This window comes from Athene cunicularia (genome assembly GCF_003259725.1).
Source record: "Athene cunicularia isolate RWA chromosome 23 unlocalized genomic scaffold, athCun1 chr23_part2, whole genome shotgun sequence".
NCBI classification, from domain to species: domain Eukaryota; kingdom Metazoa; phylum Chordata; class Aves; order Strigiformes; family Strigidae; genus Athene; species Athene cunicularia.
Genome location: NW_020799131.1, coordinates 445,474 through 469,486, shown reverse-complemented (window position 1 = coordinate 469,486; position 24,013 = coordinate 445,474). Strand labels below are relative to the sequence as shown.

Here is a 24,013-nt window from a genome sequence, read left to right as displayed (position 1 = left end):
GGAGCTCAGCCCCCCAGTGCCGTGGAGGGAAGCACATCCAGCCCCAGGAAAGGTGTTCTCTGGTCATCCCCACCACGCTGGAGCTAGCCCCAGTGGTCTGTAAACTCAGCTTAAAGATGCAGACACTAACCCTGGCATTTCATTCCAGCACAGCAGTCACGAAGCCAAATGAAGTAGAGAGCCTTAAGCCAGCGTGGAAGAGGGGGTGCCAGCACTTTCCACGTGGCTTGGCTCTGTCACGACCAGCAACACCTGACACCTCCTAAGATTTCTTGTTCAGCCTCTCCAAATACAGCTTTACAGGCCTAGGAAGGATTGTCTAAAGGATTTTAAATTAAATGATAGTAGGATATATGCCCTGGTATATGGATAATGTGTTTAGCTTTAAATAGCACTGTGAGGGGAGAAAAAAAAAACAACAAACAAACAACCCATGACTTACAAAAATACCCCCCCTAATTTAAAAATTATGAACACAAACAAGTGAAAAACTATGACACTGAAAAAAACCCAGTTACTGTGAATGCTGCATAAGCCTACCTTAAAAGCATTCAGAGTCCAAACACCTTAAACACACACTTCTAAGGGCTTTTTAATTTAATGGCATCTAGAAAACACAAACAGGTAGGTAGCACTCGGCAGAGACACACAGGAGGAAGGCGAGGTGCTATCACAGTCCTCTTAAAGCTCTAAAATTCACAGTATAAGAAACTTGAAGCAACTTCCAGTATTCCTTAAATCTAGTCAACTATTAAGATGTGTGCACAGGCTACACCACAAAAACCCTACTGTGTTCACACACCGGGGGCCTGAAACCCAACGGGGAGGAAACTCGGAGCGAAGGCAGCAGCTCTGCTGTGCACGCCCAGGTATCACAGCTGGAGTTTCAAGCTCCCTAGAGCTAAAAAAAAAAAAAAAAAAAAAAAAAAAACTGCGCAAAACTGAAGTCTGATTTTTTTTAAGCTGACTCTCCTGGCAGAAGGACCCATGGCTTTTTGAAGGCGCGTACGGATCCTGCGCTCGGAATTTGCACGATGTGGCTTATCTCCGTTATCCCTGACGAGGAGGAGGAAATACGACTTTAAAAAGTGACCCTTTGAGCCCTGTGAGGTGTGTCTGGGTCTGTATCTGAAGAGGCTATGCGCGAGAGGGAATGCAAAATTGAAAACCTGTAAAAAATATTCAGTACAGTTAGAAATATGGCATACTTTTGTCACAATATATATATATATTAAAAAAAAAAAATTTCTATATCCAATAGGATCCAGTGGAGTCTGGAAAACCCCAAGTAAAATGTCAAAGCGCAACTCTTAATAAATGATATGAGTGTCTCTGAGTGTCAAGTCTTGTAAATCCGAGGTCTTTGTGCTCCAGGTAGTTTCTTGGTAGTTTTGCTGGGTTTCTTCTTCCTGGTGTTGTGTCTGGCAGGAATGCTTCCTAGAGAGAGAGAGACACCGTAAGTTATAGCTACCAACAGCTTTCTGGGAAAGAGAGGAACCTGCTTCCCTGCAGCTGCTGCAGAGCTGAAATCAGAAGGTGAGTTCCCATCAGTGGTGGTGTGAATCCAGGCTGAGCCACCGCCAGGCACCTGGCACAAACAGCACCCTGCTCCCATCCCCGAGGGACTGTATTTTAAGAGCTACAAGTCCAGGAACCCTTAGGAAACCTCAGCCATTTTCATTTAGGTTTGGAGAGTTAAAAAGCTCAACCACAATGTCTGTTAAACCATGCTGCCTTTCTTCTTGTTCCACCTCCCAAGTTTCTGCAAGTACCAGCTTTGTTGGGCTCAGGCACAAGCGGGGCTGCGTGTGGCACCAACTTGGGCAGCACCAACATCACCAGCGTGGGCTTCACGGCACTGATGCACAAGCAGAGCTCTTGGATTCCTCGAGCAGCTCTTTCCCAAAACAATCAAAACTGCAGAAAAGGCAAGTCAGGAGCTCGGGGTCCAGCTCAGGGACTCCCTGGCACTGATCCAGGCAGGGGTCTACATGACCAGCTCAGTGTGCTGCTGGGGCATCGAAGATCTCTAGTAAGGCAAAACAGCCTCATCGCAGGAGTCATGAAGCTTCTTTGAGACTTTCTTGGCTCATTTCCACTGCAGGATTAGTCTGTATTTGTGACTGCTTCATCAGCCTTAAATGATTTTAATAGGAACAGCCCGAGCGGGACTCATCAGCTAATAATTTTACTTAAACTTTGACCATATTTAGTCAAACTTTGCTTGCATGAAGATCAAGCCCCCTGCCTGGGGTGGGGGAAAAGCAGCACACATCACTCATAGAATCGTTCAGGTTGGAAAAGCCCCTCGGGATCAGCGAGTCCAACCATCAATCAGACTCTACAAAGTTCTCCCCTACCCCACATCCCCCACACCTCACCCAAACGACCTTAAACACCCCCAGGGGTGGGGACTCCCCCCTCCCTGGGCAGTCTGTTCCACTCTGACCACTCTGTCTGGGAAACACCTTTTCCTCCTGCCCAGCCTGACCCTCCCCTGTTGCAGTTTCCAGCCGTTCCCTCTTGTCCTGTCCCTGATCCCCTGGGAGCAGAGCCCAGCCCCAGCCTCTCTGCAGTGTCCTGTCAGGAGCTGCAGAGAGGGATGAGGGCTCCCCTCAGCCTCCTCCTCCTCACACTGAACACTCCCAGCTCCTTCCCTGGCTCCTCACAGGATTTACTCTCCAGGCCCTTCCCCAGCCTCGTCGCCCTCCTCTGCCCTCGCTCCAGCCCCTCGGTAACTCCCTTGTACACAGTCTCCCAACTTACTCAGCCTCGCTACTCCTCTGCGATCTCTGTCTCCTGGTGCACCACCACTTTGGTCACTGACATGTCCGGGTGCTGCTCCTTTGCTGCTTTTATCGCCTGTGCTAGAACCTGAAAGAGAGACAAGAGACTATTTCTAACCCTGGGGAGAGAAAAAGCAAAGTGACTCCACTTGAGCTGCACAGTTTGGTGACTTTAGGTAGTGTTAGATTATTTCTGAGAAGAAAAGCTGTTTTCTAAGAATACACTGTATCACTCCACTGCCCCACGGTAGAGGATGGATTTAATTTCCCAGCAAGTGTGATGAGCACATATCAAACATCTTCTCAGACATTTTCTTTTGGAATTAATAAACTAGTTCTTGTACGAAATATTCTCCAGCCCCATGACACTTACAACTAAAATTAAACTCGAAGTATAATTCTCTGATGACAAAATTATCACTTCCAACACACGCTAGAGGCCAATGTGGCTGACTCATCGGAAAGGTTTCATATAAAGCCAATGAGATTTAATGCAGGTGCTGAGTGCTATGAAATGACTTCTGGCACTATACAGCAGCAATAGCACTTCAGAGTTACTAGAAAATTAATGCAGATCACCTAGATGTGAAGGAAAACTTTTATTTCATATTTCTGTGTATTTTTTAAAATCCCATTTGTCCAAACCAATTCCGGAATCAAAATTTTGCTGCCAACACCAGTTTCAGAGCAGAATTAATCTTTCCTACCCCAGCTATACAGTTGCGTACTGTCAGAGAGGAATTTATTACTGAAATCAGTTTTAAAGTTTTATTTCTACCCCAGCAGAATTTCCCTAGGTTGTTTTCTGGTTAAGTTGCCTTCGGAAAGGCAGCCTGTCTAGTTCGTGCCAGCTCTGAGAAGCTCTCCTGGACGACATCCAAGCTCCTACCTGGTCGTGATCTACATCTGCATCTCCTGTGATGACAATCCTCTTTTCAATCCGTGTCTCCGAAATGCCACCTTTTACAGTCTAGTACAAAAGGAAAAAACTACTGTTAGTCTAGAAGTGAAAAGGAATTTGAATGCACTGGGGCTGCCTGTCTAAAGATGGTATCCAAAAATAGCATTACCAGATACTGCCGTCATACCACGGTATCAGAATCACGGGGGAAAACTGCTCCTGCTCAAAGAAGAACTGTCAAATATTCATTTTCTGATAACTGAGCCAGAGAAGAGCTTTGACCCACAGTGCAGTTCTTACCCGTTGTACCCCAGGACAGTCAGGGCCTGTGTCCACAGACCACACTGCAATTAATGTGTAATCTACAGTCTTAGTTCAGTGCAGGTGAACCTGGGAACATCATGCCTTGTTTCCAGTATTAATCACATTTTTTTAAAAAGAATTGAGGTTTAAGCTTTTTTCCCTGCTACTCAGCTCTGCCGATCTCTATCACGGTGTTGTTCTAGCTGTTGTTTTATTGTGTTCCCCTGCTGTTACCTTTGTGATTTGGGTGGTGGTGGTGCTGCTGGTGGTTTCTGAAGTGATGGTCTGAGCAGTCAGCAGGATGCCAGGGTCTAAATCTCCACTGCCACCATCTGTCTGGGAGACAGAAGAAGAGGCCATCATCTCTGCGGGCAGTGTGGACAGCGGCAGGGTCTCCACATCAACAGAGCAGGACACAATCTGAGGGCAGAAACTCCCCTCCATCCCAGACAGAGCACGCTGAGCTGCCCCCAGCTGCACCAGGACTGTGCAGGTCTCTGAAGGCTCAGCACAAAGCCCACGGACTGTAAGGCTGGAAAGGCAGGGATCCATGAAATCCCCCAGGCAGGGTCGGTGACACCCCTCAGAGCAGGCGGGCTGGGCTATACCCAAATGTGGACACGAAGGGAGACCAAAGCAGGCACCTATCCTGAATTACACCCGCCTGGATCCACGGAGGTGCACGGAGTCAGAGAGCACAATCTCATTCAGAAGGTACTTTCCACCCTTCCTCCCTCCTGCCAACACCTTGCACATCACTCGCTTTAAACTCTGCAGAAGCAATGGATGTCCAGACACTTGCTGAACTAGAAACGACGTCCCCATCCTGCATGACTCAATCTTTCAAGATCTGCCGAAAAACCCAAAATAAATCATCCTTGCCAACTCGTGCTGGCCACGTGTCCCTGACAGTGAGGAAGCCGGGCAGCATCCCCGGAACCACGGTGGGACGATATCTGGAGTTACCACAAGGTGGGACCATTTTCCACAGACTGGGAGAAATCTCAGGGCACGTCACAAGCCAGAGCGTGCAAGGGCCGACTTCTCCCAGCCCCGGGGATGCACTTTTCCTTTTCATTTCCCAGTTAGAAATGGTAAGAGCAGTAACTGGAGCAGAGCTGCTCTATTCATCTCCTGACTCGCTGAGGAACAGGGCGATGCTCGCACCGCCCGGTGCCGACGTGCCTGAAAACCCCCTCTACTCCTGCAATCAGGGGGGCTGCTGAGCAGCCACGGGACCCCTTGGGAATCCAAAATTATCCAAGTGTTATCCACAGGACACCCATACGCAAACCGACATCCCACAGCCGCTGCGCTCCAACAGCAGAGCGCGGGCTGCTTCTAACAACCACAGGTACAACTAACCCAAAGCTAACAAAGGCTCCAAATTCTCAGAGACATAAATAAAACATATTTTAGACTGAGGATTAATTTTAACCTCAGCAGTGAAACCAGACCTGCGTATGCCAGTATCACCCCACTAACATTTCTAGTTTCCAATCACCAATACCCACTCCGGTTGCATTTTGTACAATATTTTTGGTTTTCAGGGTTGAAACCTAAAGGACAATCCATAAAACATTTTCAAAATAATTTATAAACCAAGTTCTGAAGAGGCATAAACAGCAAGGAGAGCCAGGGAAAGCAAGACAAGGTATCTGCTGCAGAAAAGAGGCCAACTTGGGTTAACTCTGTACAGCCTACATCGCAAAGCCACCCGTGGCTGAAGATAAATTCTCTTTGCACGCTTGAAAAAATACTCCCTCTTCAGGGACAGTAAAACCACTGCTCCTCTAAAAATACCAGATGCACCTGGAAATATAATCTATAATACTGGTTAACTTCTGTGCTGCGACTCAGATGCGGTGCTGCTGTCTCGTCCGGAGGATTCAGAAACAGAATCCTTACTTGAGTTTAATTAAGCCCCTGGAAAATTAATCAGGACACACCTTACCTGTGCAGCTTCATAGGTGATGGTCTTTGTCTCCGTGTGGACAATGGGGACTTCTTTCGTGGGAATTTCACTTTTGACAGCGCTGGACACGTCGGAGATGGTGACTGTCTGTGTCTTCACTAGCGGCAGCTATGAGACAGGGTTAAAAACACCTCCGTAAGGGCCCAGTTAGCATTGCCACGTCCTGACTGTGCTGCTGGCAAATGTTCTGACACTGATCTGATAAAAGCACTGTGGGAACCAAGGTCAGCCTGGGAATCTTTGTTCTTAAGCCTCTGGTACAACACGCTGCTCAGAGGGCAGAGATCATGCGTGAGGATTAAACAGGCAGAAAAATCCTCCAGACCTTCCCCAACACCGTGCCCTCGGGTCAGCCTAAGCGAGGCATTAAGGGTTTCACCGGTGTGTCACAATACCATAAAGAAACTGTCTTCACTGATTATTAACTTTCTAATTACTAGAAGCTCATTGCCAGCTGCCAGCAAACGATGACCCTCGTCTACCGATGACAATGTCAAGATTAACACCAACCCTGGGCAAATAAATACTTGATCACAGCAGAGAAGCTTTATCCTGACTGCAGGTGAAGCGCTGCATTATTTAAAACCCTCATCGGATTCTAGGTCTTTAACTTTTATTAAATCAATGTCAGACAAAACAGAAACATGACATCTCAAAAGAGAAAAGGGGGGGGGAAGAGAAATCAGTTGTTCCACCACCTGATAATTATCCAGAAGACAGAGTTAGTTCAGCCCCACAGTGTTCTCCCACATGGCTCGATTTCTGCTCACCATCCCCAAACCTGATAGATGCCACCGTGATTGTTAGCAGGGGAAGTGGACATCTATTTAACCGTAAGCAATTAATATCAACACTGAAGCAGGCAAAAATATCTCCCATGGTGGGAAGCAGAAAGGGGACGTCAAAGCCCACGTTCACAATATAAAAGCACGTTTGATAGCGCTTCAAACTGCTCTGCTGTGCGAAGGCTCAGCCTCTGGTACAGCAAGAGACAGCAAAAACCTTGAGGAACTAAAATGATATGTTTTTGGAGCCTAAATATTTCCCTTTTGGGGGATGCAACAGGATGCTTTGCTCAAAGCAAGGCAAAGGGCGCTGCGCTGCAGCAGCTGTATTTAACGCAAAGGCAAATCGAGAGGGGCTCGTGTTCGATGCAAGGAGAAACTGAGAGGGGCTGGTGTGCACCGACTGCAGGAGATTTCCCGGCTCATCAGCTCCAAGCAGGAGTCCGAGCCAAGCAAACACAACTCCCCTCTGGGTGCGGGGCATCTGCTTGCTGCAGTGTTTGGGTTCCCGCTCCAAAGCCGGCCGGGGGGGTGGGGGGAGCAGGCAGGGCTCACTACCTGGAAGCAGCGAATGACCGCCGGCAGCCCGGTATTAACCTCCGAGTCGGGACACTCGCCATTTAGCTTTCTAAAGGCAAATCTGTCTTCGCCATCCTCTGCCACCTCCTCCTCTCCTCCCCAGGGCTGCCCGGGAGGTGCGGCAGGGCTGGCGGGGGGCTCCAGCTCAGAGAGCTCCGAGTCCTTCTCTGCATCCACACAAAGCCCCTTTGCACAGCTCAGGTCCTCCTCGCTTGGGGGGAGGCTGGGAGCTGCCGGCGCCTCCTCCTCCTCCTCCTCCTCCTCGCTGCTTAGGGAGGAAGCACCAAAGTCCCGGCTGGGAGAAGGCTCTGAGGCGGGTGGCACTGGGGTCTCACTAAAAGCTACCGACTGCTTTGAGCCCTCCCATGCAAAGTTAACACTGCTCCTCTCTGGCACTGCAGCCACATCCTCTCGGGAGAGAAAGTCACTCATTTTCTAAAAAGAAACGAATACACAAAAAAGGCCAGAGAGAGAAAGAAAGAGAGCGTTAGGGAGAACAGGAGGTCATGAAGCATAAAGGCAAAACATCGGTTTTTTACATCACATCTCCAGTAACGCATGCAACAGCAGTGGGGGTGGACACCTGAGAGCTTGAAAACCTTTGTGCTGTGTAATGTATCCAGTGCATTGACTGACACGGCCTTCCCGGTACAGCAATAATCCACTCTCCTCAAGTTTAAGGTATTAATATTAAAACTCTCTGCAACTAAAGGAAGAGCTAAGCACTTTTTGCCCAGTTTGGAAACAGGAACCATTTCAGTGGAGCAAAGGGGGACTTGTGCACATCCAAAATTCCTATGTGCAATGAAACCCACCGACTACACCGAAACCATGCCCCAACTCTGCTTTTAAGTCCTTGAAATATTTTATGCTGCGTTTCAATTTGCACATGGAGGTGAAAAAAATAAGCCCAGAATTAGTGTGCACAATAACCCACAGAGCTTGTGCTTCGCTCTTTTCCTCGCCCCTGGGAACACTCACATCTCCAAGCACCCCCTTTGCTGTTGCAGTCTCCAGGATAACTAACAGAGACTTGTCATGATGGCTCTGATAATTTTAAGATTATCCACGTGTTAGTACTGAAATCAACTGCTTCAATTACCGAGAGGCTCCTGAATTGACGATGCAGTCCGGTCATCTGAAAGAATTTGTGTTATTTCGTCTAGACAAACCAGCTCAATTAACTCGCACAACTTAGCACAAAACTTTTCAGCTGAGGAATAAAGAAACGTGGCTTTGAACTGGAAAGCCAGATGTTCGCGCCGATGCGTGCTGACCCCGCTGCCACCGAGCATGCGCTTCAGTTTATTGCTCAACAAGCTACATTTGACCGTTTATTTGGGACTACTGAAATATCTGTATCATCTCAAAAGCAGCTGGTGCACGGAAACCTTGGCAGTAGCTCAGCCTCCTGAAGGGACAGTGTAATTGGCATTTGTGATGCTGCACGGGAGAGAAGGCACGTAATGAAGCAACTCAGCCCTCCGAAAAGCAAGCAAGCATGTCTAGAGCACCTGAGGTATCTGGGAAGAGTGTGCCAAGCCAGAGGGTTTAACTAAGGCTGGTGCTATTCTGTTCTCCGTTCAGCCCGTTAGCAAGGTCTCAACTAGGTCTTCTCACATCTCTGGGAGCCCTCTAGCCAGGAGGGAAGCAACAGTGACAGAAGAGAAGAGTTAGAACATGAACAAGACAGAAAGCTTTAGCAAAAATCAGCCGTTTGCCCAAATGCCCAAGCGATGAATATTTCATATGCCCAGAGAAGCAGCATTTCAGCCACCAGCTGTGAATGATGGCTCCAGTCCTGCCCTGTGCTAGAAATTGTGTTTCTCTCATTATTGACATGGAAAGTTGCCTTCAAGGAAAGGCAGAACAAGCAGTTACGGGCACCTACAATTTTACAGATATCAAAGCTGTCACATCATCCAGCACCAGGGAACAAGGGAACAAACCCAGAGGGATGCTACTTCATCAAAGCCATGACTATTTCTTCTCAATAATTAACCTCATGGCTGATTTCTGGTAATTTTGTATAAATACAGACACCTATCTGTTCATCCAAAAACAGTGATTAAATTTTCATATAAGCATGGCAAATCCATTTTGTCAAATGTTATTCTAATTTTGCTGGTGGTATTAAGATGAACAGAAACTGCTGCCTCGCCTTCGATTAAGAAGATTCTCTGGGCAACCAGAAAGATGTAACCTGTGCTTAAAATGTGAGGTCCGAAGCCTGTGGGTTATCCGGTACAGTGCATTTTCTGTACACCAGAGGCTTTCACCCTGACTGACCTCATCTAATGGCACAGTTCAATAGTTTGTTAAGAATAGGAGGTGCTTTATGTAGGAACAAATAGATGCTTATTTTAGTATCTTTTCAAGAAATGACTCTTCCATCATTCCTCCCGGGTACCTTTCAGTTCCCTGCTTCTTTATGTTGCTGATAAATTACCTGTAAGATTTCTATCCATTAGGATTCCCAGCCTCTTGGCTTTCTCTTAAGTTCTTGGGATATTGCTTAGGGAGGGGACAGTGATCAGCACTGTGATGATCAGGTCACTCTGCATGTATAGGAAAATGATACTCCTGATCAAAAACCACTTCCATATGTGCTCCTCCAAGGGTATACCCAGCTCCCACCCTCCATTTGCCTAGTGCAAGATACTATACGACAATATTTCACAAAACAAAATAGGAACGGAGGTTATCAGCTTTGATGTCTTAATCTTGCTTTAAAACCTGGATTTATATACTGCCAATATACCAATCTCTTCTTAATTATATATGCTAAATCTTGCAAATTAATCACGGGATCTCAAGAAGATGCAGTATAGCTTCTGGAGTTTAATGGAAAACGCCTTAGGAGCAAGAATTTCCTTAAATACCAGCTGGGACACTACTCTGACCCAGAGGAAGAATGCAACCCACAGATAAAACAAAGCAGATGAACAGCTACACAAAGGCAGATCTATTTAAGAGAGAAACATTTGTATCCAGGCAGAACAACTTCCCAGCTCCCTTTTGTATACAGAAAAATGATTTGCATTTTGGAAGCATCTTGAGGAAAGCTCAGATGAAGATTATGGGGTACATATACTGGTGGGGAGTAGCATCAAGCGTGGCGATAAACATGCAAGCTGTAAAGGCAGAGTGAAATCCTGATAAGATCAACTGTCAAAAGTACTTTTTTTTCTTGCCTTCCACTGGTAAGAAGATAAGACTAATTGAGAGGTATTTGTTTCTATATACAATTGTCTATTTACACATACTTTTAAAAATTAAAAAATACAACTGTTTGCTCCTATATTTAAAAATGCAGTTTGCACATAGGATAGAGAAGATTATCTTTATAAAAAAAAACCCAACCAAAAAAATACACAACAAAAAAACCCCTTAGGAATTTGAACATCTTACCAATTCTGATCTTATCAAGATTTATTTTAATTTCTAAATGCAACAGCATTCCTATTTTGAGGGCTCAGATTTGCAGAGTTCCAAGCTCTCTCCTTGAGACCCACGAAACCTGGGAGTGCCTTGGCTGCAAACTCCTCATTTCCAGAGACACAAAACCAAACCAGGGATGCCTAAACCAAACACGAAGCAAACTATTCACACAAGCAAATACAGGGCAGGATGCAGAGCCCCAGAAGAAACAAATCGAACCAGACGTGAATGCGAGTAAAACATGAACCCCGTTAAATACAAATCTCTGTGCACCTGATGTTGACAAATGCTGAGGATAAAGCTTAATTTAAGCATCACAGTGTAAAAAAAGTGACACACAATAGTTCAGACTGGGGATAAATTAATAACAGGCTTAACTGCATGGCTGGTATCAGTGACCAAAAGGATTTATTCTTAAAAAGTGGTTTTGTACAAGTTTGTTTGCCTGTACTTTTGCAAGAACCTACTATTTTGCAGCAGGATATATTCATCTGACCCAGCTGCCCTGCGCTGCCAGAGTAGATGCTCATTTTCTGCAGCCAATGCAGACATGCTGCTGCCTCTCTCCCCAGAAATATTTAAGCACCCTCGTCCCAAACCAGACTCCTATTCTGTAGGGAATTTAAGGAGTGCTAAAATGAAGTCCACCTGCCAATTACATAAGACATCTGATAAAAATTGATAAAGACACGTTGGTGCATGCCAACTCCTTACAACAACCACGATAAATGCGGTTAAGTTCCAGGCACTTAGCACTTCCCAGTCTCCTTCTTGTTCACTACAGCGCTGGCACGTGTTATTAGGTTATCCCCAAACAAGTATCTGCATGAGCTGACAGGCTCGGTGTGACCGTCTACAGAGGCACAAGGAGATGATGTTGCTTTTGCAGTGAACCACACTCACCCGTGAGAACTCCCAGATCAAATGATGCTCAATCTCACAGCTGTCAAAGCACTTGGGTAAAACGTATTACAAAGCAGAAAACAAAAGATCCTTATTTTACAATACCTGTTGTACCTTATAGAACCTCTTTGCCTTAAAGACAGAAGTTAAGAAGTTTAGAAGCTGTTCAAACAACGTGGCATTTTTAAATGGTGGCCATTACCTACAGATCTCCATTTTTGGATGGATTTTTGAATTGCCACTGATCTGATCACAACATCCTGACCAGCCTACTCAGACAAAAGAAGGATGAAAGAGAATTTAACCAAAGTTAAAAACAGTAAGGCTAGAAAATACACATCATACTCAAAACTTGAAAAGATTAAATTGTTCTCATGAACAAGAATCCCAGGATATTACATGATACACAGCAGCCACCTCCAGTCTACTGCATCAACTACGTGGCAACATGAAACCACCTCAGGATCAATACTTAAAGCATTAAAATAAAGTTGCTGAGCAATGATTCCTCTCTCCATCCACCCTGATCCCCCTTCTCATCCCTTTTGTGCAGCAGGTACCCTTGGATGAGGGACTTCTTATTCCAAATTCCCTCTGCAGAGAAAAAGCTGCTAGTGGCATTACAAACACTGTCTCTGGTTTACAGTAGCAGCAGCAAGTGAAAAGGGTGGCGATACTGTCAGGGTTTATAACTGACATCAAGTCTGTGCTGCTGCATTTCATAAATAAAGTTACAGCTCTGCTCTGATGCCAGGCTCATCCAGGAGAGCAGCAGCACAAGCCTCTTGCTGCTCCACTGCAGCCAGATTTGCTTTCCCGTGATCGCTCGTGACAGCGCAGAATGAGCCAAACAGTTTTCCCAGAAGTAAATAACCTCACAGAAGAAAAGGTGGGAGTTAAAATTAAGACTGGCTCTTGATACAGCCCTAGACACAGCCTCAGGCAGCTTCAACCAGCTAAAACCCAACCAGAGGCTTGCACTGTATTACCAAGCAGAAAGGCTGTGGGTAATTAGGAACACGGTTTCTTCATTACAAAAACAGGAAGGAGCATTTTTGTCCTCAAATCAATGCAACATGCAGAGCAGAGGCTCTTGCAGTTGCCTTGCACAGGACCTGCAACTCTGCAGCTCTGGGGACAACTTTCTGCAAGCTGGTTTTCCTGTCATTCAGTCTCAGGAGTGAAGAGGGAGAAGGTGTTAGTGTTACATTAAGTATTCGGTGGAGAGCTGAACGTTTTGACCCCTCTGCAAACAAATCCTTTCTTAAACCAAGCTGGATTTAATTGTCAGTCGATTATTCTGGCCAGTTTGAGAGCATGCGTTGCTTCCAGCTGCAGCTTCGCGTGTCCCCTCTCCCCAGGAGCACAAAACCCCCAGCAGAGTGTCCAGCAGACCCAACACCAGGTAATGACTTGGTTTGGGAGAGCGATACCGGAGGGTTAGTCTGGAGCAGTTAACACCAGTCATATGTACCTTTTTTTGTTGTTAATAAGCAGCAGAAAGAAGAATCTGATTTGCAATAACATTTATTAGTGATAAATGTACATATTTACACAGAAAAATCTGAGAAAAAATACAAAACCAAAAAAAGTGTTCCAAAAGAGAGTATTTTAGGTAAAAAAGAAAGTGGTTTTAGTTGCCACAAACTGATCCAACCTGACCAGGTACCACCACAAGATCCCAAAGCGGTACAAAACAAAGGCTAGTCCTTCCCTCCGGCTTCACAATCCAGAACAGACGCAAACAGGGACACAAGAGAGGCCACCACTGTGGGGTTCTCCAGTGTCACCCACTGGTAAGTGCAGACCAAAGAGTTTCTAAATGAATCAGTAACTCTTCCCTGGGCTAAATTTTTCCAGAAAGGATCCTACCTCAGTCTCTAAGTCAGAACAGGCGCCATCAACTCATGACCATGAAAACAAAGAAAACCCAATAAACCAGTGGAATAAACCTCAGAGTAACAAATTACTGACCCTTATGTGAAGTGAAAAGACACTTTAGCCATAACCTCCCCGAGGAGCCCCGTGGTACACACACAGCAAGGCCAGGCCAACCTTGCTCCTGCAAACACCAACTACTCCTTCGGTGCCATGCCAAGGAAATCCACCTCTCCTCACTATTTCAGGATAGGAAATAAATATTGAATTCCTACTTTTTAAGGTCATCACTAGTTACTGCACAAACTGCAATGGAGGAGAGCTGGTCTTAGCTTAACTCCGTATTCTAAACCTGACCTGCCCACAGAGAGTCCTCAGTTTATCTTCTATCGACCCACAGCACGAAGCAGCACACAGCAGGAGATGCAGAAAATGCCCTCATTTACCTGTTTCCTTCTAATAATGGAGAAGCAAAAGAGGGATGTTGTTTTACAGTGATGCACATCTTGAATCACCATCGACCATCACATCCAGAGCCTGATACCTAACGCAGCCTCAGAGCTGAAGCCGAGTTTGAAGTAATCAGCTCTGGCACTCTTGCTCCTTCAATATACTAATGTCCACCTTTTCCTAAAGTATGAAAGCACAAGAAACTATTCTGAGTTTTATCTGGCATTGAGAAGAGATGATATCAGCATAAGAAGATTTGGAAAGTCGGTGCAGAGCCAACCACAAATTTCATGATGGAAAATGCGGAAGCCTGGACAGCTGCTAACTGGATCCCACACGTGAGCACCAAAGAGCCTCTCTGCAGCTGAGCGGTCACACCACAAAACACTGGGAAAGTCTAACTAACATCAAAACTGCTGGCAGTCTTATCATAACTACATCACTGGCATGCCAGAGTCACTGAAGCGGCATTTTCTGCAGCAGGTCACATTGAAAAATCAGGATTTTCCAGGCCAACCTGGGTGAGGATCTGTGCTGCAGACATTTCCAGCTTCCCTCTGGGAGGGATCACTCAGTTCTCCATCCCTCACAGCCTGGCCCTGCACCAGCCACGTACCAACAGGGTGCGTTACCCCACCACTGCTCGGGGTCGCAGCGGTGCTGGGGCAGGCGGGTGGGAGGGCTGCCAGAGCTTTCCAGAGAGTTTGTTCCTGAGGAAAAAAAGGGAGCAAAGTACACACATTGGTTCCTTTACAAAAACCCTGAGACCTCTGCCCTTATCCAAAGCTGCAGTGAATCAGCTCTCCCTGTGCATGGGTCTGACAGCAGGCATCCTGAAATCCCTTCCCGCAGCACCGCATCCCGCGCGGACATCGAGGGAAAAGGGTGAAACCAGGAATCAACCAGCACAGCACCGACGTGTATGAGATACATAACGTGCAGGAACGAGATATATAACGTGTAGGAACGAGACATTATGTGGATTGCCACGGAGCATGTCTGTAACTCCCTTTGCCTTACGAGCAAACAGGAAAAGCAGAAGAACAACTGGCAAAGGAGCTGTAGCACAGCGGGCACATCACTGCAGCATCGGAGGAATGAGGATTCTGCTCTTGATAAGCTACAGGCTTTCTCTGTCAGTAAAGATCCTATGGGTGAGTACAGATAACTGGCCTCTAAATTGCCATAGAAATATAAAGCATTTGTTCAGTTTCTTTATACTTTGCAGTGACGATTGTGATATAAATCCCAAAAATGTTCCTGAGCATTCTCAGAATGTAAAGTTTCAAAGTTTTTTTGCTGATGATAACCAGCCTTATCTCAAGATTTTAAAAAAGGAAAAGCAAGAGAGAGACCGTTTTAATTAAGAAGTTGAAGAATTGCGTTTAAGTGACAGAGTGCATCTCTCATCACTCTGAGATAAGATACCCTGAGCACTATGTTCAAACACTGCTCTGGGCAAAGATTTTTAAACTTCAGGTCCTTTGGAAATGGTAGGTAAGAGCTACAGAACCCACAGCTTTGCAAAAGCCATTGGTATGGCTTCAAAGTACTTGTCATCAGCTCAGAAAGATGCAGTGACCTCAACAGTGCCCAAAGCAGCATCACGGCAGCTAACCCGAGCGATGGCTTTTGGAAGGAAACAAGTGTGTGTTTAAGCTGCTCTTCTCCAGGAAACACGGACAGAAAATGGAGAGAGATCTGAACAACTCCTGTCCCTTCCCTCTCCACGCCAAGTTGGGGAGAACAAACAGTCCCCGTTTTTCATCATGTCTGTTCCAATTTTGGGAAGGAGACTCAGGCGGGGAATCCCAGCCAGAAGCATTCCCCAGGCTTCTTCCACCCTGCACCTCACCATCCTTCCCCACCTCTCCCACTCTCCAGGGCCCACCTTTCTCAAGACAGTCTTCCTAAACTTCACGCCAAAGATCGCCAGAGTTCAAGTGCTTTCTAGGGCGTGCTCCTAGGACGCAGGCAGGCAGCCCGCCGAGCAGCACTGCCCGCAGGCAGCAGGCAGGTCGCGCTGCCCACAGCTCTCCTTCGCACCGTGGTACATCCCTACAACCACCCAGCGACTTCTGCGCTTCAGCTGCTGAAAGAGGAAGACTGTGTATTAAAGGCAGTGTATTAAAAAGGGAAGAATACTTTCCAATGGAAAATCAGCATCCTCACAAAACAAAGTCCTAAAGGCACAAACCGGTGAACTCAATCAGAGCAGGTTACGAGAGTTAATTGGAAAGATTCCCACGAGATTAAAACAAAGGGTTTCACTAGCGACCTAAGTTTCTGAGACAGCATTTAGAAAGCCTCAACCTGTACACTGGGAGCAAGAGAGAGGAGGCTCAAGTGGTCCGTGATACGCCACGATCTTTCAGATCAGACAGCACATGCCATATTTGCCTTATGTCTTTTTCCTGCAAGCTTATCTGCTAGCTTCCTAAATAACACTGTTCACACAGATACAGATCTATAAAGGGATATAAATACATATATTTATATATATTCACACATTTTAGTCCCTGTAATAAAGGTCTACTCCTTTCTCTTCTGTGCTGCTGGAGCAGCTGCCAACACTGATGGTACTGGTGGCTGTTCTCAGAAGTAATTGTGTCTACACCAATCCTCCAGAGAAAGCAACAGAAAGCAGATTACTACCGAAAGGAGAAGCAGTTGGCTCAGTTCAGTCCCGTAAGCAGTATATACAGAAAAGAAACCCCTTAGACACAAAGTCCCATCTTCCCTCCAGCTCGCAAACCAGTTCTGCTCAGCCCAGCTGGGCAACTCATCTTGGAGCCTACACAGCTCAACCAGGGTAACTCGGATAAATGTGAGCATCATCCAGACATTTACATTTGTAGGCAATAAACAAGGGCAGCATGCAAGGGTTTTGTTAGAGAAGTCAAAACAATCGATGGCTTTAACATTAGAAGTGTGTCCTGATGTGGTAAAGTCAACATGCTAACAGAGGAGACATACCTAACAGCAGGTTACTCCATTCCTGTGACCTAAGCAAACATGCGTCAGTTAGTTCAACACAAATTAAATAAAACACATCTGAAGTGCACCAAGACCACCAGATTCAGAAAAATGATTAATCTATGTTTACAATAAACACTTCCTTGCAAAGGGTTTTGTCCTGTAACACAATGTATTTTCTTGGGAACAAGAACAGGGGTGCGAGAAGGAAGCTGCGATGTTTTGCAAAAGGCTTCGCCCACTGGGAAAATGAAAAGTTGCCCGTCCCTGTCTCTAAGTTAACACTAACAGCAGCATTGATAATCAACACTTTTTATTTAAATGCCAATCTTAGTTTCCTAGAAAAGGAGTGGTTATGGATTAGATTCAGCAGATTACTGTAAAGCCTCTTTTGGATCAGGATCAAATGTTCTTCAGCTTGTGAACATCTTACATTTAAAACAAGCTTAAAAGCAAGTCTTCAGCAATTCCTATGTGGCATCTACAGGAGCTGAAGAAGCAAACGTCTCCTCCCATATAGTTACACTCCCTGTCTGCCCTCTCACAGCAATCAGGAGCACGGTTCAGAGAATTTGCTTTTGCACACTAGGAAACTTCAGAATGGACCTGGCAATCCATGACCACTCCTGCCAGGTCCCGGATCACAGCTACACAACGACACACAGCAGGATTAACACGACGGTCGCAGGCTGTCCCTCCCTGGGACAGTGAACTACAGAGATCAAAGACCAGGACAAGGAAGATGCAGCAGAGGCTACGGCCAAGAAATTCAGGAGCTTTGGTCTTGAGGTTTCAACATGACCCTGTTGCCACTCAGAGAAAGAGCAGCCACCAAACAGTCAGTGCTACGACCAGGAGAAAGGACATCATAAAGGGAATACGTGGAGAAGGAAAAATGCTAGAGTAGAGCTGACACTTTTTGAGTGATTTCTGCTCTTCAGGAATTGGAATAGAAACCTTTGGAAGAGTTTCTCCACTTGCTTGCCGGGGAAAGGCTGTCTCAGTAGGTATCGCCTGCTTTTTTAGTTTCTCTTCATCCTGTACTAACAGAGGACGTTCCTGTGTCTGCTTTCGTGGTAGAAGATCAAGAAAGACAGAGAGAGATGAACAAAAATGACAGATGGAAAGTGCCCAAAATGATACTTGGAGGTGTGTAAAGCATTAGGACAGCCTTCTTCTCAACGTAAAAAATAAACCGCCCTGGAGAGCAGAGCCGCTGGTGGCTTGGGTTGTACCAGCCTTAGAGCTACAAAATCTAGTTCCCTCTGCGGAGCTCATGAACGTCTGGATCAGGACCACGTGCGTTTTGTCACAAACCTCTGGATCATGATCACACGTGCTTTGCACCTGCCCTCCCAGAAAAGTGTATGCTCAAACCCTACTGAAGTGTTTTGGAATTGGAATGGTTGAGAAAAAAGTTTTGAGGCATTAGAAATAGAAATGACGTAGTACAAAACGTGGTCTCTGGCAGCTTCCTATTCTACAGTGCCCTTAAAAAATAGAGTTTGTTAAATATCGTTGAACACCCAGACTGCAGTGCAGATACAAAATGCTTTTTCAAAGTTCTGACAACAGTATCAAAATTTCGATTGTTTTGAAAATTCTACCCGAACAAGTGAAAAATTGTTAATCTTAGAAATCCTGTGTGTGGAACAGGCAGGATGGCAGTAGGAGCATTGCAAACTCCTTAGATTTTCCTCTGCATTTTAGCACTTTTGTTTCTGGAGTCTAAAGAATGTAAAAAAACCAGAATGAGTAAATCACCACACAGGATCATGCAAGGGCTCTAGCACTTCTGTTCAAGAAAGAAAAAGATCGTGGAAAACATTGCTGTTTAGTAACTCTCCATCCCTTTCATTTGCCTGACCTGGTCAAACCCAAGTGCACCTAGGAGAGGAAAAACCTGGCTCTAAGCTCTCTGAGTTGAGCTAGTCTCCTTTGATCAGTGCGGTATTTTGGGACTGCTTCTTTGCACACCCCTAAGTGATGAGTATCGGGTAGAAAGTAGCTGGGAGACTGGGCAGCAAAAGAAAATATAAAATGCAAGAGTAACATGATCATTAAAACAAAAAACGGAAAGAAAGACAACATAAAAAGAACAGGGTATAGTTAAACTTTCATAATTGCTTTTCTCTCCGAATACACGGTTATATCTTTCATGCAGCTTTTTTTCGAACCAGCCATGCACCAAAGTAAGCAAAATTGAAAGCTGCAAAAGCTGCAGCAGTGCAAAAGTCCTCTCCGTGTGAGTTATGGAACTACTTCATGTAGCCAAAAGAAAGAATGTTATCCAGCAGCTGCTGTTGAGTTTTTGCTTGGTGCCATTGCAATAGCAAAAGTCTGGTTCAGAAGCACATATCAGAACAGCAGCTTTACCTCAAGCCCACCAACCTGTCTCTCAGAAGATAGGACAGTGACTTTCTTGACCTGGACACACAAAGCGTGTAAAGGTTCAGTTGTCTTGCAATAAAACATACAGGAACAGCAGAAAAGCAGCCCCTGGCAAAATGCCCTTTGGCCACTACAGCACGGTGAAGATACCACCATGAACAGGAGAAACAGGATTGCTTTGCATCTTTAAGTGATTTACCATCCTTAAACACGTGCAGGTAAAGGAAAACACCCTCCCCGGAGGTGCCAGGTGGAGATGCACTTCTGGAAGTTCACAGCAGAACGTGTCCACCTTCACCTCAGAGCAAGACCACTTCAGAGAGGATCGGATTAAGAAGGAATTTCCAGGAATGCAAATCCAGGGCTGACACCAATCCTTGCATCGCTGTGGACCACTGCAGCCTTAGATGGGAAAAGCCCACAGCACCCAGTTATTGTGAAGAGCCCCCCAAGACCTCACAGTGAAGTCACCATGCAAGAAATTCTTCATAAGAACTAAGAGTGTCATTCCTGAACTGGGGTTGTTGAGTTTGAAAGCCCCTGCTCTATCCCACCCACACGTCCATAAACCACGTGGCCTCGTGGGCAGAGCTCTGCATCGCTCTGCTGCCCAAATTCCTGCAGAATTTACCCTAAGACTCAGCAATCAGAGGAAAGCCCACCCATGTGTTAAACAGGGTAATTCAAAGCTTAACAATCAGCCCTCATTAGTTCATTCTGGGGGTTTTGTTTTTCTAGTGGGGGGAAAAAAGGCCTGTCATTGTCATGGCTTTTATGCCTCTAGGAGCCTGTAGTAAATTTGGCCATTAAAACTCCTTACACCTGTCCTAAACCCCCTCCATTCACTGCAAGATGACTTTTGTTTAAAAAGTATCTCCCTTGCAGTGGTTTGAAGATGAAATGCAAGCTTATCTGCAGCGCTGTGGGCAGCAAGGGTTGAAAAGCTAGGCTTAAACCTTAACCTCTACGGCTGCCACCGCTGCAGCCAGGATGCAATTTTTCAGTTCTAATGAAAAATCACTTTTAATATTGAAGAGACTGACTACCACAGGCTCTAACTACATTTTTTTCACAAGCTTCAAATCTGAGCGAGGTAACACCAATATTAAACAGAGAAGCTGTCTGTTATCCAAGAAGAAACCTGTTGGCAGGCAGATCTCTGCTGCTCCAACTCGGTTTCTTTGAAAAATTACCTTTTTTAAGGAAATTAGCAGTGAAACTGTGAATGTATGTGGCTACTAACATACAGGCACTGCTCCTGTGAGGAGCAAGATTTCCACCACGTAGGAACAGCCCTGTTGTAGCCACCTGAGGAGTCTTCTTGACGCCTCCACAGCAGATCAGCACCTGCAGATCCTAATGCAAGACTAAACCCAATGACATACTGGATTAACTGGACAACAAAGTGACTTTTTTTGAAAATCGATACCATCCTAGTGCTTCTCCACTGGGTTATCTGCCAAATTATCTCTGAAGTAGTAATTCCCTTTAACTTAGGTGTTTGGGTTTTGGGGTGGGTTTTTTTTTTTCCCCCCACATTTTGGGGAGGTGCATTCCCTGCCACCAGGAATAAGTCAGTCCCCAAAACAGCCATGTGAAATAAAGCCTAGCATCACGGCTGACAGCAACACTAGGAAAAGGAGCACCAAAACCAGGTGAAGGATTCCTACATTTTTCTTTTCCACCAACAAAAAAAAACAACCCAAAATTACATTTTTATGATACTACGACTAAAGCATCGATTCTCTTGGAGGCTGTTACCCATGTTAGAGAATATTAACTATTAAAATTCAATAACTACAGGGAGCTGAGGCTGAATCCTAGGTTGCAAAGCTGTCCCTTGGAACAAGGCAGTGCACTGACACCCGCACGCCGCCGAGGTACTCACTCCATCCGCTCCCACGGGAATCTGCCCGTTGACGTTGAGGGTTCGGAAAGGGGAGTGAGTGGACAAACGTTTGTCCCATTCACTCGGCCGAGGCTCCGGGACGGACTCCATAAAATTCTTCTTCAATTCACTGATGTTGGCGTGATGCTTCTTTATTTCTTCTTGGGTCTTATCTAGATCCTATTAGTAAAAGGACAGGATAAATGAAGAGACACGGAGATGACACCTGCGATCGCCTAGGCTGCCGCATAGCAAAGCTGCGCTCAGCAGAGTCGTTGCCGACTTCCATCAACCGTGCTCACACTGCAAACACACAAAGGGAGCGTCCTCTCTCCTCTTTCCTCTTGTATTAATTGGGATAAATTGCCATCGGCACGGAGTGGGGTCTCCTCCAGGAGCGGGACGTGCCATCGGTTCATCTCAAGCTACACCAAAAGAGATGACAGCTGAGGTGTAATCTCACAGGTTTTCCCCATATGGGATTTTTTTAAGTTGCAAGACTGTTTGAGTTCTTTAATTTAGCGTCTTTAAATTAGGGGGTGTGGGGGTGGTGTTCTTTCTTTTCCCTCTGCCAGCCTAAATATCCATAGGTATAAAATGCAATTAATGTTTAAGAAAAAGTTTTCCCAATTTGGTTTATTCTCTTCACAGCTAATTCTCTTTCATCCTACCAGGAATTACCTTTGGTCCCAGAATACCCCCATTATCATTTTTTCCCCCCTCATCTCATCCCTCCAGGAGCTACCACAGGAGGTTTTAGACTTCTGAAATAAAGATGAGATGACAGCTCTTTAAATAAAGCTGAGAATTTACTTTATGTTGGACCAAACAAGAAACTCCTGCTAAAATTCTTCATCTGGAAAAAGCCAGATTTCTATTCTGTGATGCCAGTTTACAGCATAAATGCAGGGACTTCAAGGCAAGCCAGCTCTCTTCAACTTGTTTAAAACCAGCTTTCCCTTGCAAGCAAACCAGAGTTTGTTGAAAACAAAGCTTTTGCATAAAATAGACATAAGCCAAACAACAACTTTGCTGGACAATGCCAAAAAGCTGCAAGCCTCACCCATTAGAAAGGGGAAATTAAAGTCAGATAAAGCATCACAGAAATTTCACTATTTTTGTGCTTTTAGCTGTTACTCAGCTCATCAACTTCAGAAAAAGGGAGAGCAAATGCATCCCTAAAGAAGGGTCCCCCCCCATCCCTGCAGCTTACCCAGGACACACGGCCCTCCCTCTGCAGGGCTAAAGCCCCAAATGCCTCATTAACAACATTTACTCTTTTTGGCACAGTTCTGGGGGGAAAAAAAAAAATCAGTTTGGGTATCCATCCCAGATGAAAGCACAAGATAAGTGCCTGCTAGTTAGAAAAAAAGAAAAAAAGCACAAATAAGTCTGCTGGGGACTCCAGGGTAAAGCCCTGCCCGGGTCCAGGAGCCCTACAGCTGCTCCTGGTTTAGAGTAGAGAGAAAGACCACCTTGGCTATCCACCACTGCGCAGGAGCTGGTCCTGGGAGGGTTGGCAAAGAAGCTAAAGCCACGAGGAGCTACAACGGGTCTGGAAAGCATCTTGAGGAACAAGCTCGCTAAGCATTAACGCTTTTCCTCCTGTTTTGCCCTTTTGTTAAGAAAACAGAGCGCAGGTTATTGAACACGGAGCGTTAAACGGCTTTCAGTAAAATCAAGCAGCAGTTTCGGGAGTATGAGGCCTGCTGGAAAAACACCTGATCTGCCAAATGCATGGATTAAAAAAAAAAAAAAAAAAGGGGTGAGCTGCTGTGGTCAGCCCTTTTCTAGGGGAGGGCTGGAGCACCTGCAACAGAAGCGGTGGGAAGGGCAGTGGAGAGGGAATGGGCTGGAGAAGGGGCTGGGTGCCAGAGCCAAGTATTGCACGACCAGGAAAAAGGGGGTTAGAAGCAATGAAAAAGCTCTGTTTGGGGTTGGGGAGATGGAGCTGTTTGAGTTGGGCGAAAGAAAGCAACAGGCACAGTCTTCGCAGCGCTCTGGCGGCGGCTGAACTCTGCCCGTCGTGCCGCAGACCCTTCACTCGTGGCCAAAAGCTTAAATTGTAGCAGTCAATACCAAAAAAAAAAAAATTAAAAAAAAAAAAAATCCACCAACACCCCAAAGCTGCAAATTTTTCAAAATTGAGATTAGGAGAAGGCAGTTAGTACACTTCACTTGCAAGAGATACCACCGGGGAAACCCTACCAGCTGCTGGTGCTGCAATTTTTAGTAGAAACACATAACACAGAGTATCAGAAGCCACAAAACGTCTTCCATAACACAGTGTATTAAAAAAATAAAATATATGATTGGCATGGTCTGTTCTGAGACCGTGCTTAGGCAAAACCAAGTGTAAAGGACTCCCAAAGGGAACAGCTGTAGCGGAGGGATGAAATGGCTTCTCGCTGCTCACAAGCCACCCGTGACCATCGAGCCCCCGTGTCAGCTCCAAGGGGACCTGGCACCGATGCAGGATGGGGCCCGGGGGAGCGTTAAGGTGCTGCAGGGCAGGCAAGAGCTGGGAGAGGGACCGCAAGGCTGCAAGCACTGCTGCAACACGGCAGCAATGTCCAGAAGGAGAACTCACTCCTGTCCGAAGCAACGTGGACATCGCGGTGGCCTGAACACTACGGAGGTGACCATTTCACCTGCAGCTTATCCTGAATGCTGTATTTTCATAGATCGACTTTTCCCCCAGGAAAATAATTTATTTCAAGCAAGGAGATACTTGTAAATGAGCCCCCCCCCCCCCTG

The 24,013-nt window shown here is 45.9% G+C and overlaps 1 protein-coding gene across 23 annotated transcripts in view; it reads right to left on the bottom strand.

Moving 5' to 3' along the window:
• Positions 1 to 6: 6 nt before the first annotated feature.
• The window catches only part of EPB41 (erythrocyte membrane protein band 4.1), an 80,499-nt gene continuing 56,492 nt past the window's right edge, over positions 7 to 24,013 (bottom strand). For 17 of the 23 annotated variants that reach the window (XM_026863498.1, XM_026863499.1, XM_026863489.1 and 14 more), the window contains 6 exons: positions 21,257 to 21,436; positions 5,945 to 6,073; positions 4,225 to 4,326; positions 3,676 to 3,756; positions 2,767 to 2,874; positions 7 to 1,437 (listed from right to left, as the gene is read on the bottom strand). In XM_026863498.1, coding sequence (XP_026719299.1) covers positions 2,776 to 2,874; positions 3,676 to 3,756; positions 4,225 to 4,326; positions 5,945 to 6,073; positions 21,257 to 21,436 — 591 coding nt within the window. In that variant the 3' untranslated portion in view covers positions 7 to 1,437; positions 2,767 to 2,775. The other 6 variants (XM_026863493.1, XM_026863485.1, XM_026863486.1 and 3 more) reach the window with 6 other exon arrangements.